This window comes from Bos indicus, chromosome 29 (genome assembly GCF_029378745.1).
Source record: "Bos indicus isolate NIAB-ARS_2022 breed Sahiwal x Tharparkar chromosome 29, NIAB-ARS_B.indTharparkar_mat_pri_1.0, whole genome shotgun sequence".
In the NCBI taxonomy this organism is placed as follows: domain Eukaryota; kingdom Metazoa; phylum Chordata; class Mammalia; order Artiodactyla; family Bovidae; genus Bos; species Bos indicus.
In genome coordinates, this window is record NC_091788.1 from 29,448,512 (window position 1) to 29,472,339 (window position 23,828).

The following is a 23,828-nucleotide window of genomic DNA, read 5'->3' on the forward strand; positions in this document are numbered from 1 at the left end:
ACAAAGCCCTAATTTAACTGAGTGGCCTTGTGAGCCATAAGGGAAGGCAGGTGTGGTAAGGAGAAAAACATGAGGGACTTCCCTGGTAGTCCAGTAGCTAAGACTCTGTGCTCCCAATGCAGGGTGCCTAGGTTAGATCTCTGGTCCTGCCAATAGTAGTAAACAGATCCCATATGGAACTAGATCCCATATGCATCCTGCATGCCACAATTAAGACCTGGTGTAGCCAAATAAATAAACACAAATAAATATGTTTTTAAAAAGACAGTGTTCTGGGAACCTGGCAAACCAGGTTGGATTCTTTTTTCCTAAATCAATTATGACACTTAGATGGTTGTGAAATAATAAATGGGAAAGGTCTGGTACATAGTAGATACCTAATAAATTATAGTACTAATGTCTCTCCCCTAGAATATTCTAAGGCTTGAAACTAGGATTTATGGCTTCTGGAGCTAGTATTGACATCAATTCACTAAATCAAGAAAGTACGGAGTTAGAAGGGACTTTCACATAGATCCCATTTAGCAGCCCTGTGTTATGGAGACTAAGGCTTGAGGTTAGACTGGAGATCAAGTCTTCTGAGTTCAGGGCTCTGCCACAAGGCTTCCTCAGTAAGGAAAATAATACACAATAATACACAATTATTGCACAAAATAAATAATTACACAAAAATACAATTAGGAAAATAATACACCTTCTACTTGTTTCATGGATGACACCCAATATTCAATAAGTATGCAAGAGCTCTTTAAAAATGTAAGGTATAATTGTTACTGTTTTTAAAATCTAGATTGTATTATACATGTTGGAATTTGTAAAATGCCCTTCATCAGGCAAGTTAGATTCACCTATTAAATTCTTTCTAAACTCACACTTTTTGGGCATTTATTTATTTTAAAAACTTCTTACTTTATATTGAAGCATAGTGGATTAACAATGTTGTGACAGCTTCGTGGTGACCCAAGGACAAAAGAATGCAAAATAGGAAGTCAAGAAATACCTGGAGTAACAGGCAAATTTGGCCTTGGAGTACAGAATAAAGCAGGGGAAAAGCTAATAGAGTTTTGCCAAGAGAGTGCACTGGTCATAGCAAACACCCTCTTCCAACAATACGAGACAAGACTCTACACATGGACATCACCAGATCGTCAATATCGAAATCAGATTGATTATATTCTTTGCAGCCAAAGATGGTAGAAGTTCTATATAGTCAGAAAATAAAAAAAAAGACCCAGAGCTTACTGTGGCTCACATCATGAACTCCTTATTGCTAAAATCAGATTTAAATGGAAAAAAGTAGGGAAAACCACTAGACCATTCAGTTCAGTTCAGTTGCTCAGTCGTGTCCAACTCTTTGCGACCCCAAGAGTCGCAGCACATCAGGCCTCCCTGTCCATCACCAACTCCCGGAGTTCATCCAAACTCATGTGCATCGAGTCGGTGATGCCATCCAGCCATCTTATCCTTTGTCGTCCCCTTCTCCTCCTGCTCCCAATCCCTCCCAGCATCAGGGTCTTTTCCAATGCAGGTATGACCTAAATCAAATCCTTACAGTTACACAGTGGAAGTGAGAAATAGATTCAAGGGATTAGATCTGATAGACAGAGTGCCTGAAGAACTATGGATGGAGATTTGTGACACTGTAGAGGAGTCAGGGATCAAGACCATCCCCAAGAAAAAGAAATGCAAAAAGGCAAAATGGTTGTCTGAGGAGGCCTTACAAAAAGCTATGAAAAGAAGAAACGCGAAAGGCAAAGGAGAAAAGGAAAGATATACCCATTTGAATGCAGAGTTCCAAAGAATAGCAAGGAGAGATAAGAAAGACTTCCTCAGTAATCAATGCAAAGAAATAGAGGAAAACAATAGAATGGGAAAGACTAGAAGTCTCTTCAAGAAAATTAGAGATACCAAGGGAATATTTCATGCAAAGATGGGCACAATAAAGGACAGAAATAACATGGACTTAACAAAAGCAGAAGATATTAAGAAGAGGTGGCAAGAACACACAGAAGAACTATGCACAAAAGATCTTCATGACCCAGATAATCACAATGGTGTGATCACTCACCTAGAGTCAGACATTCTAGAATTCGAAGTCAAGTGGGCCTTAAGAAGCATTACTAGGAACAAAGCTAGTGGAGGTGATGGAATTCCAGTTGAGCTATTTCAAATCCTAAAAGATGATGCTGTGAAAGTGCTGCACTCAATATGGCAGCAAATTTCGAAAACTCCTCAACAGTGGCCACAGGACTGGAAAAGGTCAGTTTTCATTCCAATCCCAAAGAAAGGCAATGCCAAAGAATGTTCAAACTACTGCACAATTGCACTTATCATGAACGCTAGCAAAATAATACTCAAAATTCTCCAAGCCAGGCTTCAGCAGTATGTGAACCGAGAACTTCCAGATGTTCAAGTTGGATTTAGGAAAGGCAAAGGGACCAGAGATCAAATTGCCAACGTCTGCTGGATCATCAAAAAAGCAAGAGAGTTCCAGAAAAACATCTACTTCTGCTTTACTGACTATGCCAAAGCCTTTGACTGTGTGGATCACAACAAACTGTGGAAGATTTTTCAAGAGATGGGAATACCAAATCACCTGTCCTTTCTACTGAGAAATCTATGCAGGTCAAGAAGCAACAGTTAGAACTGGACATGGAACAACAGACAGGTTCCAAATTGGGAAAGGTGTACATCAAGGTTGTATATTGTCACCCTGCTTATTTAACTTATATGCAGAGTACATCACGAGAAACACTGGGCTGGATGAAACATAAGCTGGAATCAAGATTGCAGGGAGAAATATCAATAACCTCAGATATGCAGATTACACCACCATTATGGCAGAAAGCTAAGAGGAACTAAAGAGCCTCTTGATGAAAGTGAAAGAGGAGAGTGAAAAAGTTGGCTTAAAACTCAACATTCAGAAAACTAAGATCATGGCATCTGGTCCTATCACTTCATGGCAAATAGATGGGGAAACAGCGGAAACAGTGACAGACTTTATTTTTTTGGGCTCCAAAATCACTGCAGATGGTGACTGCAGCCATGAAATTAAAAAATGCTTGCTCTTTGGAAGAAAAGTTATAACCAACCTAGACAGCATATTAAAAAACAGAGACATTACTTTGTGAAGAAAGATCCATCTAGTCAAAGCTATGGTTTTTCCAGTAGTCATGTATGTATGTGAGAGTTGGACTATAAAGAAAGCTGAGCGCCAAAGAATTGATGCTTTTGAACTGAGGTTGGAGAAGACTCTTGAGTCCCTTGGACTGCCAGGATATCCAACCAGTGCATCCTAATGGAAATCAGCCCTGAATATTCATTGGAAGGACTGATGCTGAAACTGAAACTCTAATACTTTGGCCACCTGATGCGAAGAACTGACTCACTGGAAAAGACCCTGATGCTGGGGAAGATTGAAGGTGGGAGGAGAGGGGGGCGACAGAGGATGAGATGGCTGGATGATATCACCAACTCGATGGACATGAGTTTTAGCAAACTCCTGTGAGTTGGTGTTGGACAGAGAGGGCTGGCGTCCAGTATGTCCAAAGCGTCAGACATGACTGAGCAACGAACTGAACTGAAGGAGGAAAGAGCAGATAAAACCAAGGAGGGTCTTGGAATACAGGAATGGAAAAACCAGACCTTTATTATCCTTCCCTCCCATCCCCAATGTTGTAACTCTTAATGAATTTCAGGTCCTCCTGACCAGCATAACCTGTCTCCTCTCCTTCCGCATATAGGGAGAAGGTATGTCTTTCTCTCCCGCCCTCCCTCCCATATAACTGCCTCATCCAAGACCCCTATCCCGCTCCTTACACCCTGGGTACAAAAATGAATCAAGGACCCCTGTTCAACATCAGCTCTCTCTGACTATCAGGAAGCTGGCCCCCTGTGCTGGCAGCGACTCTCCCCTCACCACTCTAATAAACTTGATTCTTCTTTCACTCTGCCTCATGTCTGGAAATTCTTTTCCAACCTGCACCCGGACCATGACATGTTTCAGGTGCATGGCAGAGCAACTCAGCCATACATATACATGTGTTGGTTCTCCCCCGAGCTCCCCTTCCATATAGGGTGCCACAGAACATTGAGCAGCGTTTCCTATCCTCTACAGTAGGTCCTTACTAGTTATCCATTTTATATAAAGCAGTTAAATTCACACTTTTGAGAAAGGCTGCAGCTTGGAGGAATCACTGCTACTGTAATAATTACAATAATCAGTTTATCATTAAACCACTTAAATCTCTTTATAACAAGATAGCTAAGACTCAGCAGATGACCTGCTTATATTTTAATCAAAATTAAGTTCCAAAAGAAATAAAAATCATTTCTATGTAGTTCCTTATAACAAATAGTTGAAGATATTTACTCTTGTGACAAAAAGGAAGTTTAGGATTGTCTCCTCTTTGTGATGACTTTAAGTGTTAACTCACTCAGTCATGTCCGACTCTTTTGCAACCTCATGGACCTTAGCCCGCCAGGCTTCTCTGTGCATGGAACTCTCCAGGCAAGAATACTGGAGTGGGTTGCTATTCCCTTTTCCAGGGCATCTTCCCAACCCAGGGATTGAACCCGAGTCTCTTATATCTCCTGCATGCAGGAGGGTTCTTTACAACTAGCGCCACCTATGAAGCCCTGCAGAGTAATTATGACTCAAATTAAGTAGGAAGGGGAATTCCTTTCCTGGCCACAATGCAGTAACAGGACCTGAATTCACTTTCCATTTGAAACAACACAAAAACAGACAACACAGGGACTTCCCTGGTGTGGTTAAGACTCCATGCTTCCACTGCAAGGGGTGCAGGTTCGCTCTCTGGTTGGGTAACTAAGATCCTGCAAACTGTGAGGTATAGCCAAAAAATAAAATAAATGCATTAAGTAAAACAGACAACATACATGAAACAATTTATCAGGCAAAACGAAACAGGCATCCTGAGAGGGAAGGCAAGTGAGATGAGACCTCTTCCTGCTCCACCTTTCCATTCTCTTTAATTGTGGAAAAAATCAAGCAGTAGATTTATAAGAAAAGGAAACTTGACTGGATATTCATAGATCTATTCTTAGTGAAAATGAAATTATTGCCAAGGCAAAACAAATAAGAAAAAAGTTCCCCTCCCAAGGGGTTTACATATATAAATTCCAGGTTGGCCCTTTATTTCAGAGGCTTGTGCTATTCTCAACACTTAGTTTTCTTCTCCCATCTTGTTAGTTTCTACTCCGGGACAGTCTTCCCGGTAGTTTCCACAGGCTCAGGGTAGGGGTCTTGGCTATTCTGGAATGGGGCTGGAAGTTGGTCAGGGAAGAAGAGGTCAGTAACTAACTCAAGGAGAGTCAAGAGGTCTGGGTATTTGTCACTGACCTTGAGTAAGTCAGAAGACATCTGGGCTTACACTATGTAAGATTATACTAAATAGCTTCTAGTTGTAAAATTCTGATTCTATTGGTGGCCCGAGCAGAGCAGCTCTAAGCACACCTAGAGGTGAAGGAAAACGGAAATGGAAAGAAAAAATATGTGGAGTGAGAGATACAGGAGGTTGGGAATAGGGGAGAAAAAGGTTATAAGTCAGGCTTGATGGTTCGACGCCCTGGGGTAGACAGAGTGGGGCCTCAGAGGTGAAAACAGTTTCATTTCTATTTACTTGACCGTTTTCATCTCAGCCAACACTGTGCTGCCAGAAGACACAGTCTAATGCAGCTAAACTGCATGGCAGCTTGACCTATTCTTCTTATTTTTTTTTTTTTTTAAATATTTATTTATTTATTTGGCTGCGCCAGATTTTAGTTGGAGAAGGCAATGGCAATCCACTCCAGTACTCTTGCCTGGAGAATCCCCTGGATGGAGGAGCCTGGTGGGCTGTGGTCCATGGGGTCGCGAAGAGTCTGACACGACTGAGCGACTTTGCTTTCACTTTTCACTTTCACGCCTTGGAGAAGGGAATGGCAACCCACTTCAGTGTTCTTGCCTGGAGAATCCCAGGGACGGTGGAGCCTGGTGGGCTGCCGTCTATGGGGTCGCACAGAGTCGGACACGACTGAAGCGACTTAGCAGCAGCAGCAGGAGCAGATTTTAGCTGTGGCATGTGAGATCTAGTTCCCTGACCAGGGATCAAACCCTTATCCGCTGCGTTGGGAGCGCGGGAGCCTCAGCCACCGGACCACCAGGGAAGGCCCACTGACCTATTCTTAGTCATTTTATTCTTAATAGGTGAATGAGCTTGATTTAAACCCAGCATTCCTTAGTACTCTTTGGTTATAGAAAATCTCTAACCAAATAGATCAAAATGACTTCTGCATCTTATTGTTCCGTTGTTAGGCTTTATAAAAGAAAGACAGGCAACCTCGGAGAAGTAAAAAAGAGAGAGCAAAGAGCTGTTAATAGATACTGGATCAGGAAGGAGGGCAACCGGGCGACGGTGGAGGAACAGCGTCCGGGAAAGCGGCGCCGACAGACCAGGCGCGCGGAACCGGTTCTGCGCACCGCCGGCATTTCCAGGCTGCGTCCGCACGTAGCCCCGCCCCTCCTCCGCCGTGGCCCCGCCCCCTCCTCCTGGGCCGCTGAACTCGGCGCCCGCCCAACTTCCCAGCGGCCCCGTGCGGCCCGGGCATGCCCAGTGCGGGCGCAGCGGCCCCGGCCCTGGCAGCGCCCGGGCGGGAGCGTGCGACCCGGTGTGGAGGGGCTCGGAGGAGACTAGCGGGCCCTCGGTGGGCGAGAGATCCGGCTGGAACCGGAGCCGGAGCCGCGGCGGCGAAGCTCCCGGGTAGGTGCAGCTCGGCCGAGCCAGGCTCTGGCGCCGCGCAGCACGCTCGCGGGGTGGACCCCGGCGGCTGGGGCGGCGAGGGCGTGGGAGGGCAGCAGGGCCCGAGCGCTGGGATGGGAGGTGCGGGCGGAGGCTGCGGGTGGGGATCCCGAGCCGGAAAGTGCCTTGGCGGCGGGACGGGGCTGGGGCGGGGGACGCAGCCGGCAGACGCGGGCGAACCTCTGCCCAGGTGCGGCGCGGCTCGGTTTAGCTCACCGTGTGACGGGAAGTGAGCTTGCCCCGCGCCTCGTGCACGGCTCTGGTTGCCGAGAGAGACCAGCCTCCACTGGAGTTTGCCCAGGAGCTGCAGGGAGACGGGTCCGAAGGGACCTGTGGGTTCCGAGCGTCCGCGGAGCCCGGTGAGAAGAGAGGATGCTTACCTTTAGCGGACCTGGAGTGGGATGTGACAGCCACCTGCCTTCCGGACTTGGGTTTAGTGACTTAGAAATGAAAGTACAGGACTGTGCCTCAGTAGATACTCGGTCAGTTCTCATGACTGCTTAGGAATTTAATGGCCAGCTGTGTTTACAGGCGTAAGAAACATTTTGTCCCTGGGATGCTCTGGTTAAAATTCCTCATTGCAAAGCTTGAGTAGACAGTCTCGACTGAAGGTTGGAATACCGGGGTTTTGAAGTTCTCTGTAGCCTTTCGCGTGCTGTAATCTTGGGCAAGCCATTTAACTTCAGAGACTCAGTTCCTCCGTCTGTGAAATATGAACTAGATGTATCTCATTTATTTTCACCTCAGTTCGAGGATTCCCTCCGTATTATTATTCAGTCTCTGGTCTCCAGTTGTGGCAGGTTTTTCTCCATATCTGACCTTTTTTGTCAAACCGGATAATTCACCTATTTCTGTAGCAAGGCTGCTAGGGTCTCCGTGTAAAATTGAAGTGACTTGTCCTCAAAAGCCCCTGTTGGTCAGTAGGTAACTCGCGACTTGTTACCTGCAGAGTGAAAGTCGCTCAGTCGTGCCTGACTCTTTGCTACCCCACGGACTGTATAGTCCATGAAATTCTCCAGGCCAGAATACTGGAGTGAGTAGCCTTTCCCTTCTCCAGGGGATCGTCCCAACCCAGGGATGGAACCCAGGTCTCCCACATGGCAGGCGGATTCTTTACCAGCTGAGCCACAAGGGAAGCCCTGCAGAAGCCAGGTGTTAATGGCCATGGTTCAGATAACAGAGCTCTTCCCCTTGAATTAGGACCAACACGCTTCAAGTTGTGTCAGGGCCTTATGAGAAATCCAGACTAAGTAATCTGTTTCCTTAAACTCCCAAACTAGCTCATTCTGTAGTAGGATTATGTTTATATTAGAAGTTAAGGTTTTATTTTCATGTTATTGCACTGTATACTCAACACCTAGGAAGAAATTTAATACCCTTAATTCATCGATGAGGAAGTAGACGATTAAGAGTGAATCTGTGATAGTCTTTAGCAACCAGTGTCTTATGTATCATCATGAGCATTAACTGTTCACCTGACTCTGAGTGTATCTGTGTAGGATTTGACCCAAGGAGCAGATGGAACATACAGTGTTGGGCAAGTTGCCTTCCTACTGCTGTATTCCCTGCTCTTCCTGTTCTGGGTGGCAGTAGTCCAGTTGGGTCAGTAAGGTATAGTTTGATGAAGTGGTCATTAAGCAAAGGGTGCTTATGTTTTGAAATTTGAGATTTATAGAAGCTGCCTGTGATACTGTCATTATGCGCTCTCTCTTAAACTGAGGATATCTCAGATTGATTAAGTCACGTTTGAGAAGTTTAGAATCCCAAGTTCTTAATTAAATTTTTGAAAATGGGTTCTTCGTTCACCTTAAACACATTACTTGGGAGCATAATATTCTAAGAATATTTATACATGTGAACTTCAAGTTATTATTTTGTGAAGCTAGGTTTTTCACTCACCTAATAAAAAAATACAATGGGAACCCAGAGAAAACCGTAACTCAAAAAGTCACACGCAAAAAGACCCACGCAACCCTATGTTCATTACGGCACTGTTTACAATAGCCAAGACATGTAAACAACCTAGATACTCATCAACAGAGGAAGTACAACAGTGGAGTACTACTCAGCCGTAAAAAGGAGCAAAGTTGAGTTGTTTACAGAGACATAGATGGATTCAAAAAATACAGTGGGAAAGTTATAGTGTGTTAAAGAATATTTGTATATGTGAACTTAACCTTTTTTTGGCCTAGTTTAAAATTCATTATTTTTTGCATGCTTATTAAAATTTTACATATGTATGTATATATTTAAAGTTGGAAAACAGGAAAGGCATATTTGAGGGTCTTGGTGGGAAATTTCACATCATCATCCAAACTTAACGCTGCCGGAGGGCCCCGTGTATGAAGTGCGTATTTAACAATTTTTGTTAGAACTTTCATCTTGCTCTTGTATTTGCATTCACGTAACATCAAGCACAAATATTGCTTAAGAGGATATTGAAGTGTAATTGTCACTCATGATCTTGGATCTCAAAAATACTTGGGACATGTAGAAGGGATGGTAACCTGATGCAACTCATTGGAAAAGACCCTGATGCTGGGAAGGATAGAGGGCAGGAAGAGAAGAGGGTGACAGGGATGATTGGATGGCGTCATCGACTCAGTGGACATGAGTTTGCGCGAACTCTGGGAGATAGTGAAAGACAGGAAAGCCTGGTGTGTTGCAGTTCACGGGTCACAGAGTTGGGCACAACTTAGCAACTGAACGACGACGGAGGAGGAATAGTTAGGGACATCATGGCCCAGAGAAGAGGCTACTGGTCCAAGAGCACATTTACCCCGAATAAAAGTGAAAGGTAGGTAAGTGACTTAAAAATGGTTGATTTCAGGTTTTTCAGCAGTTGCAGCTGTAATCTCACTTGGTTCACTTGCTGGTATCTATGCAACTGATAGAATCTACTGCACTCCTGTTAGACAAGTATGTGGAAAACGTCGTCATGTAACCTGAAGATAAATATTTTTCCTTGATTATACTCCATCTATTTGCAGGTCCTTCATAATGAAAAATCTGGGGACACTTCTCTCTCCTTTGTGTAGCTGATAGTTTGGGCGGTAAAGAGATGGCTGACAGTGTCAAAACCTTTCTGCAGGACCTTGCCAGGGTGAGTACGTCCAGTCTTCTTCTGACCCTTTTGCTGCAGGAACGGACTAGAAAATCTGTTACGTAGTGTTGTTATATTTGTTGGATTCTTCACATACAGGTTTTCACTCTAATCCATACTACTCAAGAGAGAGGAATTATCCTGCATCTCACAGAAACTTGGGAGACCTGTCTAGTGAATGTCTCTAGTATGGGGACCCTGTTCAGCTTGGGCCCAGACCGTCTTTTTTTTTTTTAAACTGTATTTTTTTGTTTTTTACCATGCCAAGTGAATTGTGGAATCTTAGTTCCCCTACTAGGGATTGAATCGGGCCCTTAACCTTGAGAGCATGGAGTCCTAACCACTGGACCACCAGGGAATTCCCTAAACTTTATTTTGGAATAATTTTAGACTTGCAGAAAAGTTGTAGGGTCATACAAAGAGCTCCACTGTATCCTTCACCAGGTTCTCCTAATATTGCCATCTTATGTAACTGTGGTATATTGTTGAAAACCAAGCAATGAACATTGGTGTAATGCTAATACCTAACCTACTTTGTTTGGATCTACAGTATAGAACCTCTCTTATTCTCCAATCTACAAGGCGGAGATGATGATGCTCTAGGAAAATGTCCCATTAAAGGGACATTTAGGACCCCCTAATCAACAGAGCCATAAAGGTCTGTTTAGGACCCAGTAACCCGAATGATCTATCGTGTGACATTCCGTTATAATGATGTCTGAGGTCCAGTGCCCTAGTTGGAGCCCCTGTTGCTTTATTCTTGAGGGCAGGAGAGAGACCAGTTCTGCCTGGGAGTGGGAGTGTTTATAAGTTTATTTCCTTTGATTAAAAGAGGTGGAATTGAAGGAATATCTTAGAAGGGCCAAAGCGAATTCATGCAATGTGACCTTCTTTTAATACCTTACATCCTTGTCTTGCCGTTCTTGTGCGATAAAATGTCAATTGTGGATCAGTTATACAGCATGCACTTTGTGTGTTTGTCTGCCTCAGACAGACTGCAAGTATCAGAGGTGCGGATCCTGTCGTCATTCTGGCACATGCTAGGCCTTAAGCCACTTGAACTTAATGATCTTAAAATTTTAAACTGTTGGTGGAAGACTCAAGTTAAAAAGCAAAATAAGAATAAACATTACTCATAGGTAAAAGATCATGTGAACCTTGCCAATGTATGCTCCTTTCAGTGTGTAGTTCATAAACGTGTCCATTTCTCTGTATTCTGACAATTTTCTCTAAAATTTGTTTTTGCTCATAATAGGAGAAAATGTCATTCTTAAATCCAGGTTGACCATTGTTTCTAGAATACCTTTTTCTGCTTCTCGATGATGTTGAATACCCTAGTTCTTCCCTCTCTACTTTGGATATAAAACTGTTCTGGCACTTACTAAACTATACATTGTTGTTGTTGTTTACTTACGTACTTTTCCTGCCGAGTTATGAGTTTCTTAAGCACGTCCATATGACTGATGTCTAGCTCATTAAGGACGCTCGATATGAAAGTGGGTCGATGAATGAGGGTAGTCCTTTGAACTGGGTAATAGGCAGGTCTAATGTTCGTGGTAATGACAGTAACCTTTCTACCACTGAGGCTCTTAAAGTTATTGGCAAGTGGTCCCGTCAGTGACTTATAGACTTAATCATTCTCTCCCTCGCCATACATGTTTAAAGACATTCTTCTCCAGCTATACTGCCATGCTGTTTCTGTCTTACTCAGCAATAGCTTTTCATACTTTTATGCTAATTATTTCTTTGTGTCTTCTTCAGCCTTGGTCCAGCCCCGGTCCTTTTTGGAGACCAGTGTTTAATCTATCCTTGTATCACTGGTTTGATACAGGATGTAAATCATACTTGTAGGCATTCAACTGATATTAGAAGAGTATAAAGGAAGGCTATAACTTGGCTTAACAGTATTGGTAACTCTTAGACGGATTAGAAAACCACTATTTTGCAACGTGTTATTCAAGATTGGTTTGATCAAGACTTGTTAATTGATGCCCAAATCTAGGGAAGAGGACTTGATGAGCAGGATATTTGCCTGGTCTCAGAAATGTCTGCCCACAGATTCCTTACTGGTTGCAAGGAGAAAAATTTGCAGCCATACAATGGAGCTGGATAACACCTTCCAAATATGTAGAATCAGTGTCACCTGCAAGGGCCAACACAGACATCACGTGCTTCTGGGTGTAACACCTGGAAAGGCACACCATCACTTACGTGATTCTTGTTGTTTCGTCGCTATGTCGTGTCTAACTCTTTTTCGACCTCATGGACTACAGTCCACCAGACTCCTCTCTCTGGGATTTCCCATGCAAGGATACTTGAGTGGGTTGCCGTTTCCTTCTCTGGGGATCTTCCCGACCCAGGATTCAATCCCATGTCTCTTGTACTGGCATGTGGATTCTTTACCACTGAGCCACCTGGGAAGCCCCCCTTAGGTGATAACTCCTGCTAAAAATGTGTAACCTGGGGTCTAATCATGAGTCACAAACCTAAATTGAGGGCACCGCATAAAATAACTGACGTGTATACTTCAAAAAGAAAGACAGCTATAGAGCTGTTCCTAATGGAGGGAGACTAAAGAGATACTAGAGCTAAGCGCAAAGTGTGATTCTGAACTGATGTCTGGTATGCGGTGGGTAAAAATGCTGTAGAGGGCATTTCGGAGACAAATGGGGAAATTGTAGTATGAACTCATTAGAAAAGACTCTGATGCTGGGAAAGATTGAGGGCAGGAGAAGGGGACGACAGAGGATGAGATGGATGGATGGCATCGCCGACTCAATGGACATGGGTTTGGGTGGACTCCGGGAGTTGGTGATGGACAGGGAGGCCTGGCATGCTGCAGTTCATGGGGATCACAAAGAGTTGGACACGACTGAGCAACTGAACTGACTGAACTGATCTTGTATTAAGGAATATCATTGTTCTTAGGAAATACACAATGAACAGTTGTAAGTAAAGAGACACGATATAGCAACCTACTCAAATGATCCAGAAAGAAATGAGTATATATGTATACAGTGAAGTCGCTCAGTCATGTCCGACTCTTTGCGACCCCGTGGACCGTAGCCTACCAGGCTTCTCCATCCATGGGATTCTCCAGGCAAGAATACTGGAGTGGTTACCATTTCCTTCTCCAGGGGATCTTCCTGACCCAGGGATCGAACCCAGGTCTCCTGCATTGGAGGCAGACTCTTTAACCTCTGAGCCACCAGGGAAGCCCGTAAATAACAGTGTGGCACAGCAACTGGTAATTTCGAGAAAGGATATTAGGAATTTCTTCATTCTTGCAACTCTTCTGTAAATTGGGAATGATTTCTAAACAGAAGAATATCAAGGGTCACTTCAGCCTTGTAGCAAACTAAGTAGAATGATTTACACTATTATTTCATTGTATCTAACTTCGGGAAGTCTTCTGATCCATAATTTTCCCTCTTTAAAAATAATAAATACTCGTGTCGACAGGGAATCAAAGACTCTATCTGGGGAATTTGTACCATCTCAAAGCTAGATGCTCGAATTCAACAAAAGAGAGAGGAGCAGCGTCGAAGAAGGGCAAGCAGTATCCTGGCTCAGAGGAGAGCCCAGAGCATAGAGAGGAAGCAGGAGAGGTAAGGAGTGGAGGCTGAGGTCAGGGAGCATCTGAACTCCCTTCCAGTCGGGGGTAGGGGGGCACTTTAGGAAGTGATCAGATTGAGCATAAAATTCAGACACTACATAATGATGTGGAGTTTCAGTACCGCATTATTTGTCTTTTGTACTCTCTCCCCATAAAATTTACAGGTGATTTTTCCCCACTTCCCTCACACTGAATTAAACTGAGGTCTAGCAGTAATCCTTGTTCACAATATTGTGGTGTCTAAAAGAAATCAGAATGATGAATATCGTTGTTTTAGTTGCTAAGTTATGTCCGTCTCTTTGCGACCCCAGGGGCTATAGCCCACCAGGCTCCTGTCCATGGGATTTCCTAGGCAAGAATACTGGAGTGGGTTGCCATTTCCTTCTCCAAGAATTGTGAATAGAGAACCATAAAAAATATTTTTGGCTGAGTGGATGCTTCTAGGAGCACCTATGTGGAATTTGATAAAAGAACCTGACATTCCCTTCTAATCTTCTCCAGTCTTGGACTTAGGAAATAAAGGAGTTTGTTTGTTTGTTTTGTTTTTAAGAAAAAATGCTTCTCTTGAAATATTTTTAGCCTTTCTCATTGATACTAGGAGAGAACACTGGAAGAACAATAGGTGCTAAAAAATAATATGGTGCTAAGAAAATATATAAAAAGGAGAGCTGCTGAATGACAATATGGAAATAGCCTATATACCTGTTAAGCTAAACACAAGTGGTCTTTTCCAGTGAACCACGTATTGTGAGCAGAATTTTTCAGTGCTGCGCTTGGAATGGTGGAGTTTTCTGGGTAAGTTCTTTTTCCTCAAATTCCAAGTGCCTTGGAAGCATCTTTATTCAGGTTGTTGCAGTGTTCATGGTTCTCAGCTGTCTTCTTAAACCTGAGACAGGTAACTTTCACGTAGTAATACATTCCTAAGGCCATCACTCGGGATTCTGTGCATTTTCAGTCATTTTATGTCCCCTCAGACTTCTTGTATGTAAATGTCAGGGACAGCCCTGCACATACACTCTTTTGTTAAATGACTTAACAAGTTTTATTGTCATAGGTAACAATTTCTCATGACATTGTCTGGACATTTTGGTTCAGAGTGACTGTGGAGGCTCAGAGGGGAGGGACAGATGGACATGAGCAAGGCTCTCCCGTCAGCTGGTCATAGCAGTGTCCTCAAACTGATTACTGTGGAAACTCACACCAGAAAGTTGTCTACAGTTGACCGAGAACCAACACAGCCCCAGGAGAAATTTGAGTACTTTGAAAAACAAAGAGTCAAAATATTTTCTTTGACTTGAAATTCAGTATAATTCAACTTGTTAATCTAAACATTTCACAGATGTTTTTAGGTGTTAGTTTTAATTAATAAAATATGGCTGCATTCTTAGTCTTGGCACGAATACTGATTGACTTGTGCTCCTGTGCTGACTGCGTTCTTAGTATTGGCACGAATACTGATTGACTTGGGCTCCTGTGCCCCCAAAGTTTGTTTCCATGGGCAGTGTCAGGTGTGTGCCTCTCGCTGGAGGACTGGTAAAGAGCAGCCTAGGCAGTGTCAGGTGTGTGCCTCTCGCTGGAGGACTGGTAAAGAGCAGCGAGTCCGGTTTTGATGCCACTGCAGGACTCCTGATTGATAAAAGGCACTTCCATCTGGAAAATGAGTACGCTGAAACTTGAAATTCTTGTTTTAAAGAAGGGCTTTTGATGCTTACCTTGTTGCTTCTCTCCTTTAGTTCAGTCTCCTCTTGTTTTATCGAGTGTTTATTCCTGTCCTTCAATCAGTAACGGCCCAGATTATTGGTAAGTGACTCCGTTGCTCTGTGCTCTCTGCCCAGGATAGAGGGGGGAGGTTTTTCCTGTCTCCCTCAGTTTATTGGACACTTACTTTGAACCCGGAGCTTTAGGTTTTTTATGTATTTATTTGTTTGACTGCATCAGGCCATATTTGCCCTGAGGCATGTGGGGTCTTAGTTCTGTGACCAGGGATCAAACCCATGTCCCCTGCTTTGCAAGGCAGATTCCTCTAAGTCAAATCTCTCAGCAACCCTTTGAGTAGGTATTGCTGTGGATACCGTTTTGTAGATGAGGAAATGCAAATTGGTTACCAAGGTTAACCCATTAGTAAGTGGCGAAGCTGGAATATGAACTCAGGTGGATTCCTGCATCCAGTGACCACTAGTCACTGACCTGTCAGCCACCACCAAGTGGGCACTTTTGTATCCGAGTAAGCAGCACATATCCATGGCCGCTCTGAATTGGAGTCATGGCCAGAATGTGGTGTTTCTATGACAAAGTAAGACTACCTGGCACAGGTACAGTGATGTGCTGGCAAGAAGCAAAGGTGTGTGTGTGGAGGGGAAGCACGGTCACAAATCAGGGGATGCACCTTTGCTCTTCTGGCTTTCCCTTTCTCCAGGTAAACTAATAAGCCCTCCCTGCTGTCCTAGGTGACCCATCGCTACACGGGGATGTCTGGTCGTGGCTGGAGTTCTTCCTCACATCAATTTTCAGTGCTCTCTGGGTGCTCCCCCTCTTTGTGCTCAGCAAAGTCGTCAACGCGATTTGGTTTCAGGTCGGTCCAGGGCAGCATGGAGTCTGGGTCTGACGGCATGATTGGTCACCAGGTGGCAGATTTCAGTCTGTCAATTTAGTAGCTACGTAGGGAGCGACTCCACAGCCTGAACTTTTCTTGGTCAGGCAGCCAGCGGGTGAGCTCTGGGCTCTTGTAAAATGAAATTATTCTCTCAGCTCACAAGGGTGTCTCATGGCCAGGTGTCCAGGGGCTTTTCTCCCCTGGTAGGTCTCATGGCAAATTAGTGGCCTTCACTTTGGGGATGGATAATTAGGCCATTTAACTCATGGCAAATAGATGGGGAAACAGTGGACACAGTGGCTGACTTTATTTTTCTGGACTCCAAAACCACCACGGATGGTGATTGCAGCCACGAAATAAAAAGACGCTTGCTCCTTGGAAGGAAGTTATGACCAACCTAGACAGCATATTAAAAAGCAGAGATAGTACTTTGCCAACAAAGGTCTGTCTAGTAAAGGCTATGGTTTTTCCAGTGGACATGTGAGAGTTGGACTCTAAAGAAGGCTGAGCGCCGAAGAATTGATGCTTTTGAACTGTGGTGTTGGAGAAGACTCCTGAGAGTCCCTTGGACTGCGGGGAGATCCAACCAGTCCATCCTAAAGAAGATCAGTCCTGGGTGTTCATTGGAGGGACTGATGTTGAAGCAGAAACTCCAATACGTTGGCCACTTGATAAGAGCTGACTCATTGGAAAAGACCCTGATGCTGGGAAAGATTGAGGGCGGGAGGAGAAGGGGACGACAGAGGATGAGATGGTTCGATGGCATCACCTACTCAATGGACATGGGTTTGGGTGAACTCCGGGGGTTTGTGATGGACAGGGAGGCCTGGCGTGCTGCGGTTCATGGGGTTGCAGAGTCGGACACGACTGAGTGACTGAACGTTTTGGTGAGCTCTTTTCTCTCTTGCAGGATATAGCGGACTTGGCTTTCGAGGTATCTGGGAGGAAACCTCACCCATTTCCTAGTGTCAGCAAAATAATTGCTGACATGCTCTTCAACCTCTTGCTTCAGGCTCTCTTCCTTCTCCAGGTGAGACTGGCCTTCCGGGCACATGGGCAGATTAAAGAAAGATCCACTAGAGGGAGCTTCACAAAAACAGGGTATCCCGTTTATACTGAGCAGATATGTTTATGGGAGGTATTGATTTTTAAATCATTTTTCATAGAAACAACTAGAGACTTTTAAAATCATAAAATTATTTTTAAAAAAAACAACATGAATTTACCTGCTCTTACCAGCCACCCTGAGCCTTCTGCACTCACCTGCTCTTTTAGAAACTTAGAAGCAGCTCTCTGGCTGTCTGGGTAGAGAGCGAGAGCAATAACTCAGAGTGACAGGTGAACAGTGTTAGGTCTCTGAAGTGTTGGAATTAAGCTTTTCCATACTTGTTCTTCAGGGGATGTTTGTGAGTCTCTTTCCCATCCATCTTGTTGGTCAGCTGGTTAGTCTCCTGCATATGTCTCTCCTCTACTCACTATACTGCTTCGAATATCGTTGGTTCAATAAAGGTAAGCCTGTCCAAAGAAACTCAAGAGCTTGGAGGCCCAGTTTGGAAATGGTGCTGCCAAGGAAACTTCTTAAATTCTTCAACACTGAGGCCCTTGGCAAACCCATCATTGGGATGAAGCAGCCTTTTTGTCAAGAGGGGACTTACATTTGGCTTAGAGGTTTTTTTTAACCCTTTGGTGCTGGGGGGTGTAGCCCTGTAGGACTACCCTGTGGAGCTCAATGTCATGTAGCTCTGACAGAGCCATAAGGTGGCGTAAAAGCCCCAGTTATTCTGAATCAGAGAAGTTAGTTTGATGCTGGTGCATACAGATCATTTGAGGGATATGTTGAAAGTCCTTGGTATATTTGGGTGTGGATGGTTGAAAGAGATTAATTGATTTCTAGAGGATGGCTGCCTTTTTTTTTTTTTTTGATATATCTTGCTTTGTTCAAAACTAATACTGACATATGATGCTGCTGGTATTGAATGCAGAATTCACTTGGCTTGCCAGCTTTGAATTGTGATGGTTCAGTTGTAAAATCTTTGCATGGAAGCTTTATGGGATTTGGGCAATTCCAGTATACTTTAGTTGTATTGTAAATAGCAGATCTGAACCTAAAACTTAAACCTCAAATAAATTGTCAGTGATATTTAGTCATTTGACTAAAAGGAGGTAACGCAGCCTAATTATGTTGGCTCCTTGTTTTAGGAATTGAAATGCACCAGCGCTTATCAAACATAGAAAGGAACTGGCCTTACTACTTTGGATTTGGTTTGCCCCTGGCTTTCCTCACAGCAATGCAGTCCTCCTACATTGTCAGGTAATTGGACTGCAAGGACTTGGCGGGAACTAGTTTAAAAAAAAGTAATAATAATAGCAATAATAACTCAGTGTAGGGAGCGCCTTGAGTGCACTGGTTCTGTGCTAGGCATTCTGCATTTTTACTTGGCCGTCTAGAGGTCTGTAGGATTTTTCTCCCTGACAGATAGTCACAGATGTCTGTCAGTTAGCATTATTTTATTTTTTGTGGGGGGCCACACATTAAAGAATGCAGGATCTTAGCCCCCCTGCCGTGGAAGCATGAAATTGTAACCATTGGACTGCCAAGGAATTCCTAGCATTAAAATATTGTCTGCATGATCCTATATCCCATATTCTTTCTTCTATGTTGCTTCCTGGAACAATGTTAAACATAGCCTGTGTTTAGAAAAATCCTTTTTTTAAAAAAAAAAAATTTTAAACATATGTTTGATAGATTAAGGGTCCATCAAGCCATGCTATTTAGCACTGGAGGTAACTAACTTTGGGCTTCTAATATCTTCAAAGTCATGGCTATTTTGAAGGTGACTAATTCTTTTTTTTTTCCCTCACAAACAGTGGCTGCCTCTTCTCTATCCTCTTTCCTTTATTCATTATCAGCGCCAATGAAGCAAAGACCCCTGGCAAAGCATAGTAAGTATTAGCCAGTATTAGCTAAAATGTAGCAAGTATTTTCTGTCTAAAATACTGGGGTTGTAACACTGCAGTTATGTGAATGAGACATTTTTACAGTTTTTTAAAAAAACTGTATAACTGATGCTTTTTTTTTTTTTTACAAATGAGAAAAATGTTTATTAAGGAAACAATTTTACAATTCTGTCTAGCAGAACTTGACAGACTAGGCCACAACCTGAAGACAATTACAGTTTCAGTCATTAACACACTATAGGGTGCTTATTCTACAACTGAAAAGTTGCTGAAGTTTGTGACATTATTTTCCTCACATTGCAGGAAAATATTAATATACAGTTTTATGAGAGTAGCACTTTTGGGATATATCCCAAGATTTTCCCCATGCATATGTGTGCATTTCTGTTTCAAAAATTGATGCTATTATACATATTTATACATATTCTTAAAATGTAACAGTTCACTGAATAAGACGCCTATACCTGTAGTTAAGCTCATTTTGTAAGAATGGCCACATTTTTAAAAATACTGGGTCATGTGATGTGGCCACATGAGTTTATTGATAATGATAACAAAACAGTATTTTAAAACTGAATCTTTAGCAATAGTAGCACTCTGGAAATTAGATCACTTCAGAAAAAAACTCAATCTTTTGACAGTTTTGGTTAAGTCAGTGAGGACACATGCATTAGAAAAATTTCCAGTCTGCTTTAGGGTCTCACATGTTCTTGCTATCCACTAATGTTAAGTGTGTATCTTAGCGTAATTGACTTTCTCTTGGAACTCTCCTGCAAGTGAACCATACCTAGCATATGATATCTTCAGACCACAGCTTGAAGTCTTTATTTTGGCTGTGCTGGGTCTTTGCTGCTGCATGGGCTTTTTTCTGTTTGCGGCGAGCAGGGGCTTCTCTCTAGTTGCAGTGCACGGGCTTCTCGTTGCAGTGGCTTCTCTCGTGCTGCGGATCGTGGGCTCTAGATCACAGGCTCAGTAGTTGTGGTGCACGCGCTTGGTTGCTCCGTGGCATGTGGGATCCTCCTGGATCAGGGATCGAACCCGATTCCACGGCCCTCCTGACAGTGACAATCCCAGCGCTTTCTGTAGTTGCTACCTGTTTAATCTGCGTGTCCAATATCTATAGTCGCTTAATCAAATTTCAGTGGTCTTGTTTTCCCCTGTATCATTTTAAATTGAAAATAGTCAAATAAGTGGCCAAATGATTAAAACGGTTTTTCTCAGCTGGCCGGTCTAACAGGTTGGGTCTCTCTTGCCTTGCAGCCTTTTCCAGTTGCGCCTCTTCTCCTTGGTGGTTTTCTTAAGCAACAGACTCTTCCATAAGACGGTCTACCTACAGTCGGCCCTGAGCAGCTCCACTTCTGCAGAAAAATTACCCTCGCCACACCCGTCTCCTGCCAAACTGAAGGCTGCCACAGGCCGCTGAGTTGGTCACCCGCCATCTGGAGGGGCCGGGTGGGATCGGAAGGATGCTGTGGCGGCTCTTCTCTGGTTCACCTCCACCTCTCCCAGGGAAGGCAGGGCCCACCCTGCCAAGGGCCCTGCCCACATTCCCTTCTCTCTGAGGAATCCAGATTTTTGTCTCTGGTGCACGTAAGGCAGAATCTTCTTGCGACCAGTATGGATTTTAAACACTGGTGAGTCTGAAAGGACCACAGGTTTTTCTGCAGCTCTTTTCTAGCATTTGCCAGCCCCGTGCCTGGACTGATTTGAATACTTTTTCTCCCTGTGCCATTTCCCTTCCATTTACCCTTTCTGCCTCCCACCGCCCTTGGATGAATGGATTTTTGTAATTTTAGCTGTTGTGTTTTGTGGACCTGTTTTTTTGTTTTTCTGTGAAGCACATATATTGGATGTGGGAGGGACAGGTGGCTCCGCTGCTCCTGGTCACTCCCTTTATAGCCATCACTGTCTTGTTTCTTGTAACTCAGGTTAGATTTTGGTCTCTTGCTCCACTGCAAAAAAAACAAACAAAACAAAAACACAAGCCTGAAGACACGGGACAGAAGAAAGACCTCAGCCAGATCTCCATTGGGTTTGAGGAATGACTTTCCTTCTTCCCCTTGCAGGGGAAAAAGCTTTTTTCACTGGTACATTTAAAGCTCCCCAGAGATAGGGAGGTACCAATTTCGGACAAGTGCCACTGCAACACGGATACTCAGAGAACCTGAACTTTTAAACTCTGGAGGTCTGATCTTGACTGTTGGCCACTGCTGGGTCTGTCTGGTGTTTCAAAGGAATATTGGGTGCTGCAAATAGGAACTGAAGGGGTAAACTTATTAAACCCATTAAACCTGTGATTGGTTGGTTTTTTCCCTGTCATTTCAAAGAGACTAAATATGGAGGGAGGGGGCAGATGTCAAAACACCTGTACAGTGTTAAGATGTCACAGGTGTGAGCTGGTTTCTCACATATGTGTAATCGTCGAATTTATAAATTGTCACTTCAGGAAACATATTCATGGAACACAAGACTTTGTCATGATTAATTCTAAAAATTAGTTCTGAAAAATACTCCCTGAGGAAGTTTGGGTTATGTTGTTATAATCGTGTTGGCACCTAGTGAAAGAATTTGGAATTGAGTTGTTTTAAAGTCTATACATCTCCTCTGTATTTGTGAAGAAGAGAGGTCCTTCCAGACTTCAACTAATTGGACATTCTCATGAGGGAAGAGAAGAGACATTTGGTTAACAGAAACCTTTACTAAGTACAAGACAAAAATAAGGATTTAAAAATAGTTGCCAGGAGATGTGAACCAAGTTTGAATACAGAAGGTTTTAAAGTAGTGTGTAGTTTGTTTCATCAGTTTGCAACTGATCGGCAGTTGCCTTATTTAAGATAAATTGTTGTAGTTTTTAAAATGAAATTTTAAAAGGTCACATTTTTGCTGTCTGAAAGTAGTAATTGTGTCTGCTAAGCTGGTCTTAGAAGGATGAGGGAAACTGAGTAGATAAAGGTAAGTGATATTATCCAGTATATGCCTGGCTATAGAAAATGATTTAAGTTACTGGAAGTGAGGGATCTGTAAAGTTTTATTAGTGTGACTGAGAGACCAGGCGTGTACAAAAGCTAGGTTAGCAAATGTCTATTGTAGATAAGCCTAATCTCGCGAGGTGTGCACAGAAGCAGTGTAAATTGCTCTTGCCTTTTCACTAGCACACAGGAAGTGAGGACAGTGATTAGGAAATTGGGATCAAAGGGAGAGCAGGCTCTGTTTTTGCCAAATTCACAATGGCAGCTTCAGTTCAGTTCAGTCGCTCAGTCGTGTCCAACTCCTTGTGACCCCATGAATCGCAGCACGCCAGGCCTCCCTGTCCATCATCAACTCCCAGAGTTCACTCAAACTCATGTCCATCGAGTTGGTGATGCCATCCAGGCATCTCATCCTCTCTTGTCCTCTTTTCCTCCTGCCCCCCAATTCCTCCCAGCATCAGAGTCTTTTCCAATGAGTCAACTCTTCGCATGAGGTGGCCAAAGTACCGGAGTTTCAGCTTTAGCATCATTCCTTCCAAAGAAATCCCAGGGCTGATCTCCTTTAGAATGGACTGGTTGGATCTCCTTGCAGTCCAAGAGACTCTCAGGAGTCTTCTCCAACACCACAGTTCAAAAGCATCAATTCTTCGGCACTCAGCTTTCTTCACAGTCCAACTCTCACATCCATACATGACCACTGGAAAAACCATAGCCTGGACTAGATGGACCTTTGTTGGCGAAGTAATGTCTCTGCTTTTCAATATGCTATCTAGGTTGGTCAGCTTAAGGTGGACTAATAATAACTGAAAATAAGGGAGAGCACATCACTACAGATGAAAATGAGAGCTTGACCTTCAGTCATGCAGCCAGGAGGATCTAAGTAATCACATGCACAAAGCTCTCTTTAGGAACAGGTATGTGTGGTTCCAGGCATGACCCTTTTATCCTATCTAGAGTCGAGTTGTCCATTATAGCAACTGTAAAAAGTAAAAGCTTCAGACATGAGTATGTTCAAGTCTGCTGGAAGTGTTTAAATGGACATATGTATGCACTGACTTGTTCGTTGCTCTGAACATAGACAGGGGCCAAGATTAAATTCAAGAGAAGTGACAAACTGGGATAAACTCAGAAGAGGGTGACTAATGGGTTAGGGGTTAGTGAACCATGTTAAAAGATAACATTACTCATGTAATGACCATTTGAGTGCCTTCCCTGTCAGTCTTTGCAAGGCACTGAGGACTCAAGGGTAAGCCAGAGAGATGATTGCTGTCCTCTTGGATCTAACAGTACCGTGTAGGAGACTGAGAAATGATCAATTTCTGAAGAATTCTGTATTCAAATACCTTCTGTTTCCCATACGTCTCAAAGCTGGATAAAACATTGGAATTCAGAGAAGCTCTGGGTAAGATAAGAGTTTCTCCCATGTGTTCAGCCTCCCATCCTCAGACTTATTCTCTGATCTCAAGTTTAAATGTTTTATTGCACCTTCAGACCTATGAGACAAGTAGTGACCATTTGATCATTTAGATAAGTATGTAGTTCTTAACCAGGGGTTAACATCAGCATCATCTGAGGACTTTCCTAAGAGGCACAGGAACACCACTTGGACCTGGAATTATTTTTAAAATGCATTTTTATTTGACTACATTGGGTTTTTGTTGTGTCATGCGGGATCTTTTGCTGTGGTCTTAGTTGTCCCACAGCATGTGGGATCTTAGATCACAACCAGGGATTGAACTCCCATCCCCTGCATTGTGAGGTGGTTTCTTAACCACTGGACCACCAGGGA

At 43.5% G+C, this 23,828-nt stretch overlaps 1 protein-coding gene across 2 annotated transcripts; it reads left to right on the top strand.

Moving 5' to 3' along the window:
- The first annotated feature begins 6,584 nt into the window (after nucleotides 1-6,584).
- EI24 (EI24 autophagy associated transmembrane protein) lies at nucleotides 6,585-21,367 on the top strand. 2 transcript variants are annotated; one of them, XM_019955152.2, is made up of 11 exons: nucleotides 6,585-6,761; nucleotides 9,791-9,903; nucleotides 13,366-13,511; nucleotides 14,254-14,314; nucleotides 15,253-15,319; nucleotides 15,967-16,091; nucleotides 17,023-17,142; nucleotides 17,510-17,621; nucleotides 18,312-18,423; nucleotides 18,981-19,055; nucleotides 20,331-21,367. In XM_019955152.2, the coding sequence occupies exons 2-11, from the start codon at nucleotides 9,862-9,864 to the stop codon at nucleotides 20,491-20,493; spliced, it is 1,023 nt and encodes a 340-aa protein (XP_019810711.2). In that variant the 5' UTR covers nucleotides 6,585-6,761; nucleotides 9,791-9,861; the 3' UTR covers nucleotides 20,494-21,367. The 2 variants fall into 2 exon arrangements, with proteins under 2 accessions (XP_019810711.2, XP_019810712.2); XM_019955153.2 differs by lacking the exon at nucleotides 18,312-18,423.
- Nucleotides 21,368-23,828: the final 2,461 nt, after the last annotated feature.